Consider the following 12,318-nt stretch of genomic DNA (forward strand, 5'->3'; position numbering starts at 1 on the left):
ATATCTGGAATATTCTAAAGTAGGTAGTACCGCCCTAGTGACAAGTGTTCTATGGTTCTAACTGTGCTCTATACAACTCTGCCTTCATTTTCATATGCATTAATTTTAGGAACGGAATTATTAGCTAAAGGTAAAATGTTGAAAGAACTGTATGTCATTCTATTGAAATTATTTTATGTATATCAAACTTTTTAATTCCCCAATCATACAATTTAAAAGGTTGTTGGTTTTACTGACAACTTTATCGAAAATGCAAAATGAATGATGTTATATTATGTGGATTTGTAGAGCGAGGCTAATCACCCATGAGGGTATCCATTTGCTGAGCAGGGAAGGCCTGAGGGGGAGGAGAAGATCATGCCTTGTTCGTCTGGAAGAGCCATGACTTGATTCCTTTGGAAATCCATGAAGGAGGGGGAGGTTCTGATGTGTTACGGGAAGTAGTTACAGGTCTTGGCTGCGAGGTATGAGAAGTACCGTCCTCGCTTCTGGTCTTCTTGGTATGAGAGAGGTGTACTCTTGCCTAACATGCAGACCCAACAAACAAAAACCAAATGCAAGGTCTGTGAATCAATCACTAGGCGTGAACTGACTTTGTAAAATAAATCTTTATTTCACTGACAGGTAAAGTGATGTTAAAGCATAGGAAACATTACTCATGTATTGAGTGTGTGTCATCTGTCCTGCATCCCCCCTAAATGTCAATCACACAGCAACCCCCTTTTCCCCCGAGCCCCCTTTCTAACCGGGGTCCTGGTGACTTTGGAGGATATGCCCATCAAATTTAACATTTCAATGGAAGCCATCCGGATACCCAGTCGGGCAGGGGAGATAGGAACACAGGCACTGTTTGTCCTCGGAATACTCCAACGAGGTAACAGATCTTTATGAGCACACACATACTTTTTACTGAAAACAAGGAGCTTAAAGACCAATGTTAAGTACAGATAAATAAATAAGTACACAATAGACACACCATGGGCCAGATTCACAAGGACATAGCAGCTCCTTGTGCCACACTAGCATAATTTTTTTTATACTAGTGTGGCTCAAGGAGGCAATTTTCACTGCGCCATATTTACAAAGTGGCGCAATGCATGCATTGCGCCACTTTGCGACCCCTTGCTCCACATTATGCCTGCATCAGGCATAATGTATGCAAGGGGGCGCTCCAGTGTTAGGAAGCCCACAAAAATGGCGCACTGAAATTTACAAGATTTCACTGTGCCATTTTGGCATAATTTTTAATACCATATAAACATATGGGCCTCCTTGCATTTTGCTCCACTACAGTCAAAATGTTTCACGCTAGTGGAGCAAAGCACCACAATAGCGTAAAAAAATCTACCTCTATATGCGCCATAGTGCATGCGCCATAGTGCGCCGTATCATAAATACAACACACACATGGTGTTAGGTGGGACAGGGGCGACGCAAGAAAACTGGCACATCAGTACTGATGCACCAGTTTCTTGTAAATCTGGCCCCATATTTGTTGTATTTTAATGAACAAATTTACTATTTTAAAGGTTTTTTAAATGCTATACGTTCCATTTTAGAATGCCATTAGGTTTGCCACCTGGCTCTATGGCCTCCATTACGAGTACCTCAGATCAATAATCCCTGTTATTCCATTCCACAGAATTACTTTTACTGGGCATGCCGGTAAATCAGGACAGGGAAATATGGGGAATACAAGTTTTTAGGGAATGATAAAGGGAACCGTTTCCCCTGACTATCACAGGGACTATCTCAGTTTTCAGCAGCTGAAATATGTGTAAAAAACAAAAACTTGTAATTCCACTGGGCCCAAAAATCCTGTTGCTGAGCCCATCGGAATATTCAGGCCAGTCGCAATGAGGACCTTTGTTGTATTGACTCCATGTTTCCAGCCCAGAAATCATTGTTTTTAGGCATCTTAGCTTGTTGATATCAGTGAACAGACCCAAGACCACAAATATAAGAATGCATAGATTTTGTAATCGAACATCCAGGCCTTTCCACTGTGTCCATGTTCAAATGGAGTCACATGTTAACCTAATATGCAGTGATATAACTCCTCCTTTCGAGTGCAATTAGTTCTCCAGTTATGTTTACATATCAAGTGACTATGAGGCACATATATCAAGACTTTGAACCACAGTCATGCAATGTTCAATGTTCTTGGACATTACAGCGATTGCCGCAGAACCATATCGACAAAGATTTTCAGATTTGGCTTTGCATAAAACAAATAACACCTCCTTGAGGCAGGCGCAAAGTATGAGAAATATTCTCTGGTTCTTCAGTCCATATGCTTACGGTTACCAGAGTGCTCAAGTTACCCAGTTCTACGTGCGACTAGCTTATCCAATCCAGTTATTCTGTTGCATGATGAGATTTGTAGTCCTGTTTAACCCATTATAACACTAGTACTACGATTTCCAGAATTCAAATAAATGTCCTAGATTAGATGACCTACTTGTGCATACAACTGGGAAACTTGAGCGCTCCTGCTTACCAGATGACTACTTGTCATCAGGAACATGCCACTCCAGTCCATTTTCCTTTTTTCAACAATTGCATTGCCATCTTGAATGAGTGCATTGGGGTTTTCAAGAATTAAAACTCCCAGGAGGCATTGAGTTATGAATGAGGGCTAGAATATTGTGTCCCTAATAATATACAGCCACACAGTATCCTTACATAGGCTGCGTGTAGCTTTTTTTAAAATAACCTATCTACATAAATCTGCAAATGGAAACATTAATGACCAGATTATGGGCCTGAAAGCCAAAGGTTTGTAAAATGCCACCATATTCTTTCCAGTCCTAAGGTAAAATTTGCCAGTGCATCCTGGAAGTTGTAGTCTTGGTCCTCTTTTGGCCTGATATAACTGCGGACAGTGGACTAGACTTGTGTTGCCCTTCCGACATCATTGGTCCTGGCTACCCTATGCGCAAGAAGTAAGCTCATCAAAAAGGGGTCCTCTCATGAACGAGGTCATAATATTTAGAGGCGTCCAACGATAGCGCGGGTAGGCTGAACAAGACCATATTTTCATGGAGGTCCAAATGAGATAAGGTTATACACAAATAATATAAATAAATGTGAATAATTCACAAAGGGGGTATTCATTCTCAAAATGTGGTATGCATATTCCTCTTAAGAACCATACGCGAACACTTCATCAAACTTGTCTAGACAACGAAGAAAGGCGTGATTGGAGGAAGAGAAATTATTTAGCTGTCACTGGGTCAAGAAATTTCGTGCCTCACAATATTATGTCCACTGTGATTTAATTTAATAAAATGTATGTTTAAAAACTGATATCAAAAATAAAATCTAATAGTAAGTCGCTGTAAAATATTTGTGAGTTTTAACTTTGTTTCTTGAATATTTTGTGTTGGGATTGATCGGTCTTCATACGTGTCCGCATTTGCCACGAGTGTGCTTAATCACAATGTGATATTCATATGGATTAAAGTGCGGTTATGTTAGGCAGTTATTTCAAGTGCATTTTTATCATGCATAACAGGGAAAAGCTAATTATCTGCACAAATAAAGTGATATTACAATGAGCAAGGCGGTAAAACAGAGAAAATGTGTGACTAAAGGGAAGCTCACGTGATTTCTAGCATTAAATTGAGAGGTGTTAGTGTTTTGTTGAGTCGGCAAAATTCCAAAGACCTCGACCTCTCTTCAAGCATTAGCGGAATTGGGGCAAACACCGAGAGAATGACCAATGAAACAAAACTACATGACCTGCCAGAGGAGCTCCTTTCTGATTGATTACACCCCTGGATCGTATGTATATTTATTCGAATGGAAAAGAATTAGGAAAACCAGGTATCATTATATGAGTCTTCAGTAAATTGGAGCAGAGGGGGCACAACGTATGCAGAGACAGGTCATTACACCCCAGAGCATGAATGGAGGCAGAGGCAAGACGTGGTTGAATGTGTCATTCCTACAGATTTTCTGGGGAGATCTGACTAGCAAGCATTCCTTGCACTGTTTCTAGAAAATGGTGAGAGCAGGAATCACAAATGATGCCCTGTAAATGCTGTGAGAAAATGTTCACACTTGGAAGCCACTGAAAACACAGTCCATACATCATATAACCTAGAAATCATTAAACGTCGCCCTGAACCAATCCCAGTAGTTTGTAAGCTTGACCTGAAGCATCTGCAGCACATTTCACGTTCTTTGTCGGATATCTCTATGTGGAATGTGAGTGTCTAGATATGGCCTCCTGCTCTCAGAAAGATCTGCGTAAGGGTGGACCCATTCCAAAGCGACAGAGACAAGATGCAAAATAATGGTGTTTCCAGTGGTTAGCTCAAGCGTTTAGGTCACAGAATCACAAAAGGCATAGCACTAGAAAATTCTGTTGACTGGTGTTAGTATCACTCATTTGAAGATAAGCATGCCATCACTTAAAAACATTCTAATTTTCTCTTTAGTATTTACTTGTATTGCCTCCGGCCATGAGTGCCCTTGATTTCATGGCATTTGTGATTCCGGTTAGAGAGAAAGGTACAGTAGCACAGTTTACTGGTGATGGCTAGGTTAATTTTATCGCAGCATTAGTACAACAGACATGAAATTGGAGCATCCCTGTTAAGCATAATATCAATAGGTCTTCCCTTTCCAGCTTTTCCAAGCTTATATCAATGTTTAGCACAATAAGAACATGGGTAGCTTATACACATATATCAGTCTTCTCATAGAAAATTTGTTCAGTTCTATGCCCACCAAAAGTACAGTGCAATTATAGACTGCAGTTTTACTCAGAAAATGGATATCTAAAAAAACGTCTTAGACAATGGTCCACTACAGTACCAGGCAAAAATTGCGCATTACAGACAAACTAGACTTTGTAATGGATAACTTGATTTTGAAACACCAAACAGTTGTCAATTTTAAAGACGTTCAGAACCAGCTCAAATAAAGAAATATGATTATGGTGGGGGAGAAGTGTCTACAGGAGCACAAGAAGTTTAAATTCTTGAAATTTACACAGTTATGAGGGGAAAACAGACATTTGCAGAAATGACCTTTTCAACATTATTGAAATCTAAGTCAAGAGTCTCTGGCTTTGCTGTTCATAGTTTCCACCTTGAAGATGCTCTCCACAGGTAGTGAGTGAGAGTGGGATTATCACGGGTTCGCTTGGCTGCATGCTCACTTCACACGGATCTCTGCGTATTCTGCGATTTCTTGCGACGGAGTGTAATTGTCCTTTACACGTAGCCTTGAGAAATCAATGTTTGCATAGTCAACATCCAGCTCCATGGGGTCCTTGTGTTTGTTCAGCAGCATCTTCTCAGCCACACTAAGGAACTCCTTTAAGAAGCAAAAGACAGACATCTTAAAAGCTGTTCAAGCAGTTAAAATCAGTACATTTCCAACATGCTATTTACTTTGAAGTAGCACCATGTTGCCAATAAATTTCCATGATTACCAGAGAGGATAACACAGACGAAATAGAAGAGTGCTGGTAGCCTTTCTTGCCTTCCTTATTTGCACCTCTTTTGAAACTCAAAGGGGCATTTTTACACTTTTGGTGCAAAGCTGCACTACCGCATTTTTGCATCAAAATGTTTTGCACTGGCTTGCACCATTCTTGAGCACCAGCCGGGCACCATATTTATGGAATGGTGCAAGCCGGTGCAAAGGGTAGGCTAGTGTAAAAAAAATTATGTTAGCCAGGTGGGGGTGACAGTACAGGAGAATGGGGTTTTGCACCAAAAAATTACGTTCGAGTAAAAAATAATGACTCTAACCAGCCTAGCGTCATTTTCTGATGCAAAACCATCCATACCACATGACTCACCACCCCAGTGGCCAGCACAGGGGACCAGGGTCCCCTGGGCATGGCCATTGAACCCAGTGCCATGTAGGGGAGCCCATTTCAGGGCCCCTAATGGCACTTAAAAAAAATACTTACCTGTACTTACCTATACTTACCTGGGATGGGGGCCCCCATCCTCCGCTGTCCCTCTGGTGTGGGTGTCCCTGGGGCCTGGGGAGGGCACCTGTGACTTATTCCATGGTGTTCCACCATGGAAATAGACCCACAGGTCTCCTAACGCCTGCCCTGACCCACGCGTTAAATAATGGTGCAAAGCATGCTTTGCACCATTATTTGAACCCCTCCCCGTGCATGATTTTAGCATGGGGGGATAAATATGGCGCTAAGGCCATAGAGTAAGTTTCCGCACGGGAACGCCTACCTTGCATCTAATTGATGCAAGGTAGGTTTCCACATCCAAAAAATGACTTTAACTCCATAACTTTGGTGCTAGACGGGTCTAGCACTAAAGTATAAATATGGAGTTTTGCACTAAATTTGCATTAACAAAAATGACGCAAATTCAGCGCAAAACAAGTACAAATATGCCTCTCGCTCCCATAAAATGGATGATGCCTCCTGTAGGAAAGTACCATCTTGCCTGGCATGTTACCCCCATATTTCACTGTATATATGTTGTTTTAGTGTATGTGTCACTGGGACCCTGCCAGCCAGGGCCCCAGTGCTCATAAGTGTGCCCTATATGTGTTCCCTGTGTGATGACTAACTGTCTCACTGAGGCTCTGCTAACCAGAACCTCAGTGGTTATGCTCTCTCTGCTTTCTAAATTGTCACTAACAGGCTAGTGACCAATTTCACCAATTCACATTGGCATACTGGAACACCCTTATAATTCCCTAGTATATGGTACTAAGGTACCCAGGGTATTGGGGTTCCAGGAGATCCCTATGGGCTGCAGCATTTTTTTGCCACCCATAGGGAGCTCTGACAATTCTTACACAGGCCTGCCACTGCAGCCTGAGTGAAATAACGTCCACGTTATTTCACAGCCATTTACCACTGCACTTAAGTAACTTATAAGTCACCTATATGTCTAACCTTCACCTGGTGAAGGTTGGGTGCTAAGTTACTTAGGGGGTGATTCTAAGCCTGACGGGTGGCGGAGGCCGCCCGCCAGAGTTCCCCCCTCCAGAACACCGCTCCGCGGTCATTAGACCGCTGCGGTGATTCTGGCTTTTGCACTGGGCTGGCGGGCGGCTGTCAAAAGGCCGCCCGCCAGCCAAGTGCAAAAGAGCCTTCCCACGAGGACGCCGGCTCAGAATTGAGCCGGCGGAGTGGGAAGGTGCGACGGGTGCAGTGGCACCCGTCGCGTATTTCAGTGTCTGCAAAGCAGACACTGAAATACAAAGTGGGGCCCTCTTACGGGGGCCCCTGCAGTGCCCATGCCATTGGCATGGGCACTGCAGGGGCCCCCAGGGGCCCCACGACAACCCATACCGCCATCCTGTTCCTGGCGGGAGAACCGCCAGGAACAGGATGGCGGTATGGGCTGTCAGAATCCCCATGGCGGCGCAGCGAGCTGCGCCACCATGGAGGATTCTAAAGGGCAGCGGAAAACCGGCGGGAGACCGCCGGTTTTCCGCATCTGACCGCGGCCAAACCGCCGCGGTCAAAATGCCCTGCGGGGCACCGCCAGCCTGTTGGCGGTGCTCCCGCCAACCCTGGCCCCGGCGGTCCATGACCGCCGGGGTCAGAATGACCCCCTTAGTGTGTGGGCACCCAGGCACTAGCCAAGGTGCCCCCACATTGTTCAGGGCAAATTCCCCGGACTTTGTGAGTGCGGGGACACCATTTCACATGTGCACTATACATAGGTCACTACCTATGTATAGCGTCACAATGGTAACTCCGAACATGGCCATGTAACATGTCTGAGCTGGCATTGGGGAGACAATTCCATGATCCCCTGAGTCTCTAGCACAGACCCGGGTACTGCCAAACTGCCTTTCCCGGGGTTTCAATGAAGCTGCTGCTGCTGCTGCCAACCCCTCAGACAGGTTTCTGCCCTCCTGGGGTCCAGCCAGGCCTGGCCCAGGAAGGCAGAACAAAGGACTTCCTCAGAGAGAGGGTGTTACACCCTCTCCCTTTGGAAAAAGGTGTCAGGGCTGGGGAGGAGTAGCCTCCCCCAGCCTCTGGAAATGCTTTGATGGGCACAGATGGTGCCCATCTCTGCATAAGCCAGTCTACACCAGTTCAGGGATCCCCCAGCACTGCTCTGGCGCGAAACTGGACAAAGGAAAGGGGAGTGACCACTCCCCTGACCTGCACCTCCCAGGGGAGGTGCCCAGAGCTCCTCCAGTGTGCTCCAGACCTCTGCCATCTTGGAAACAGAGGTGTTGCTGGCACACTGGACTGCTCTGAGTGGCCAGTGCCATCAGGTGACGTCAGAGACTCCTTCTGATAGGCTCTTACCTGTGTTACTAGCCTATCCTCCTTCCTAGGTAGCCAAACTTCCTTTTCTGGCTATTTAGGGTCTCTGCTTTGGGGAATTCTTCAGATACCGAATGCAAGAGCTCATCAGAGTTCCTCTGCACTTCTCTCTTTACCTTCTGTCAAAGGATCGACCGCTGACTGCTCAGGACGCCTGCAAAACGGCAACAAAGTAGCAAAGACGACTACTGCAACCTTGTATCGCTGATCCTGCCGCTTTCTCGCCTGTTTCCTGGTGGTGCATGCTCTGGGGGTAGCCTGCCTCCTTCTTGCACCAGGAGCTCTGAAGAAATCTACTGTGGGACGACGGAATCCTCCCCCTGCAACCGCAGGCAACAAAAGACTGCATCACTGGTCCTCTGGGTCCCCTCTCAGCACGACGAGCGTGGTCCCTGGAACTCAGCAAGTCTGTCCAAGTGACTCCCACAGTCCAGTGATTCTTCAGTCCAAGTTCTGGTGGAGGTAAGTCCTTGCCTCCCCACGCTAGACTGCATTGCTGGGTACCGCGTGATTTGCAGCTGCTCGGCTCCTGTGCACTCTTCCAGGATTCCCTTTGTGCACAGCCAAGCCTGGGTCCCCGACACTCTAACCTGCAGTGCACAACCTTCTGAGTTGTCCTCCGGCGTCGTGGGACTCCCTTTTGTGTCTTTGGGTGAGCTCCGGTTCACTCCTCTTCTAAATGCCTGTTCCGGTACTTCTGTGGGCGCTGCCTGCTTCTGTGAGGGCTCCCTGACTTGCTGGGCGCCCCCTCTGTCTCCTCATCCAAGTGGCAACATCCTGGTGCCTCCTGGGCCACAGCAGCATCCAAAAACCCTAACCACGACCCTTGCAGCTAGAGAGGCTTGTTTGCGGTCTTTCTGCATGGGAACACCTCTGCAAGCTTCTTCATGACGTGGGACATCCATCCTCCAAAGGGGAAGTTCCTAGTCCTCTTTTTTCTTGCAGAATACACAGCTTCTACCATCCGATGGCAGCTTCTTTGCACCCTCAGCTGGCATTTCCTGGGCATCTGCCCACTCTCGACATTGTCGCTACTCTTGGACTTGGTCCCCTTGTTCCACAGGTACTCAGGTCCGGAAATCCACTTTGGTTGCATTGCTGGTGTTGGTCTTCCTTGCAGAATTCCCCTATCACGACTTCTGTGCTCTCTGGGGAATATAGGTACACTTTACACCTACTTTTCAGGGTCTCGGGGTGGGCTATTTTTCTAACCCTCACTGTTTTCTTACAGTCCCAGCGACTCTCTACAAGCTCACATAGGTTTGGGGTCCATTCGTGGTTCGCATTCCACTTTTGGAGTATATGGTTTGTGTTGCCCCTATACCTATGTGCTCCTATTGCAATCTACTGTAACTTTACATTGCTTGCATTACTTCCTTTTGCTATTACTGCATATTTTTGGTATTGTGTACATATATCTTGTGTATGTTTGGCATCCTCATACTGAGGGTACTCACTGAGATACTTTTGGCATATTGTCATAAAAATAAAGTACCTTTATTTTTAGTATATCTGTGTATTGTGTTTTCTTATGATATTGTGCATATGACACCAGTGGTATAGTAGGAGCTTTGCATGTCTCCTAGTTCAGCCTAAGCTGCTCTGCTATAGCTACCTTCTATCAGCCTAAGCTGCTAGAAACACCTCTTCTACACTAATAAGGAATAACTGGACCTGGTACAGAGTGTAAGTACCCCTTGGTACCCACTACAAGCCAGGCCAGCCTCCTACACCTCCCTACTGTCTTCTTAGAAACATCATCAATCAATAAATACATTTGTAATTCTTTGCATCTTGTTATGGTATTCTGTTTTCTGCAAGGCCTTGGGCTTCTTACTAAGGCAAAGTCCACTCTTGAGACAGAGGACAATGGGTGAGTGTAAAGTAGTAACCTTATTTCAAGCCTGCGGCAAGGACTCAGGTCTTCTATACTCTAAGTGGCTCTCATTTAAAGAGTACTATTCCATTTACTCTACAAAACTTGATGGTGTTCCAGAACATCTACACCAATAGTATTCTGATGTACAAAAATACAAGACTGGATTTAACACCTCCACTTACACAGTGCTCAGTGGTGGTGAAAATCAGAAAGGGTGAGGTTACCACACAGCTAATCATTCGAGGCTGTGCTCCTGATGCAGTAGAATGCAGAGGGTTAGTATAGCGCTGGCCAGTGATTAAAAAGGGATTATAAAAGCACTGTGACCTGTGATTCCTCCTCGCTAACATCCTTAAGAGCGTTTCCCCTGCAGAGATGAGACTAGATCTCGCTGTGCGTGCTACAAAGGTTCAGATTAAATGGGAGATGCTCAACAGCCTCTGTGTAAGGGGCTTTAGGTTAGGCACCTTTGATGAGTCAAGTTTTGTGGTAGCTTGATTGTGGACGATTTCGCGTGTTTCAACTTGTGTGATGCTTTGCAATGTTTAAGGGAGGTGTAGATGTGGCATGATAACTTGAAAAACAATCTATATAAGTGTCAAGTTGCTCATAGCTGGAAGAATGGACGGGCATCGCAGGGTCTTGGTGATGAGGTGACACAGAGGAGTTAGTCAGAAGGAGAGAGCCTGTGTTTTAGTGGTAGCGTTAAGGGAATCAGATTTTACTTGCTTGCTGTATTGCTTGCTTGATGTGCTATATCCTGGTGTGCTGCCAGAGTGAGTGACATTGCAGTGACAGCAATGTTCCAGATATTGTTTTTGAGTGTTCAGTGTGGCCAATTAGAATGGTAGGCTGTAGGAGGAAGCTGTCAGTTTCCTGTGGGAATTGTGCTACATAATCCAGCCTATAATAAATACAATATTTTGGTAGTGCAGTCTGGAAGTTACTTTATTAAACTAGTAAAATTAAGGAGGTGGAAAGAAACCTGGTGAAATTGACAGGGAGCCTGCTGAGGGTGAAAGGGAGCCAGCTGAAGGCATAAAGAAGCAGCTAGCTAGAGGGTGACAAGGAGCTTGCTATGGGCCGCAAGGACCCTGCTGAGGTGAGGATAGTGCTTTGGGCTGACCAATGTTTCTGTGGTTTATTTGGTGCAAGTATCATTTTAGAAGGTTTTGTGGTAATATTGCTGCAGACACTGTAGAGCTTGAATAAAAGTTATCTTTATTTGTCAGCAGAAACCTGTAAAAACCACTCGAAGCAAGTGCAGATAATAAGAACTTTATTTGCCAAATCAAAGACTCCTCAAAGACACCTCATAGCTGCGCCTTTCACCGGATTTGTTTGGCATTCTCTCAACATTCTAGCTCTAGCTTCAGCACAATCCATTTTCTAGGGGTGTGGAGAGAGGGAAAGAATGTACCACTATAAAAGTAAGATAGTATTTTAGCCTTGGTAGGAAAATCTAATTGAATAACAATTCCTTTACATAAGTAATGAAAAGTGCAATCCTTGTGCCAAGGTTGAAGTGTCTTATTCCTCGTGGACCGAGGGGCTTTCCGCTGCTGCTGATATGGTATGCGGTCCATCCTGTGAAACTAAAGATTTGTGTGATGTGTGAAGTGTACCGACTTGCCAGGCCTAAACCTTCCCTTTTTTTACATGTAAGGCATCCCTAAGGTAGGCCCTAGGTAGTCCCAATGGCAGGGTGCAGTGTGTGGTTAAGGTAGGACATATAGTAATGTGTTTTATATGTCCTGACAGTGAAATACTACTAAATTCGTTTTCACTATTGCAAGGCCTGTCCCTCTCATAGATTAACATGGGGTCTACCTTTAAATATGATTTAAGTGTAGATTCCCTTTGGGAGCAGATACACATGTCGAGTTTGGGGGCTCTGAGCTCACAATTTAAAAATACATCTTTTAGTAAAGTTGATTTTAAGATTGTGTGTTTGAAAATGCTACTTTTAGAAAGTGGGCATTTTTTGGCTTATATCATTTCTGTGACTGTGACTGTGCCTGTTTGTGGATTTCCTGTCTGGGTCAGTTTGACAGTTGGGCTGGTTGCACCTCTCACTAGACAGTTACACAAAGGGAGCTGGTATGTGGTCTGCATTTTCTGATGAGCCATCTGTGCTAGAAGGGAGGGGAGG

The 12,318-nt window shown here is 45.0% G+C and overlaps 1 protein-coding gene across 5 annotated transcripts in view; it reads right to left on the bottom strand.

Moving 5' to 3' along the window:
* Positions 1–588: 588 nt before the first annotated feature.
* The window catches only part of LOC138246415 (myelin-associated glycoprotein-like), a 398,925-nt gene continuing 387,195 nt past the window's right edge, over positions 589–12,318 (bottom strand). For 3 of the 5 annotated variants that reach the window (XM_069201015.1, XM_069201014.1, XM_069201016.1), the window contains exon 11: positions 591–5,328. In XM_069201015.1, coding sequence (XP_069057116.1) covers positions 5,167–5,328 — 162 coding nt within the window. In that variant the 3' untranslated portion in view covers positions 591–5,166. Of the gene's footprint in view, positions 5,329–12,318 lie in introns of all 5 variants that reach the window. The other 2 variants (XM_069201017.1, XM_069201018.1) reach the window with 1 other exon arrangement.

The sequence above is a fragment of the Pleurodeles waltl genome, chromosome 7 (genome assembly GCF_031143425.1).
Source record: "Pleurodeles waltl isolate 20211129_DDA chromosome 7, aPleWal1.hap1.20221129, whole genome shotgun sequence".
NCBI lineage: Eukaryota > Metazoa > Chordata > Amphibia > Caudata > Salamandridae > Pleurodeles > Pleurodeles waltl.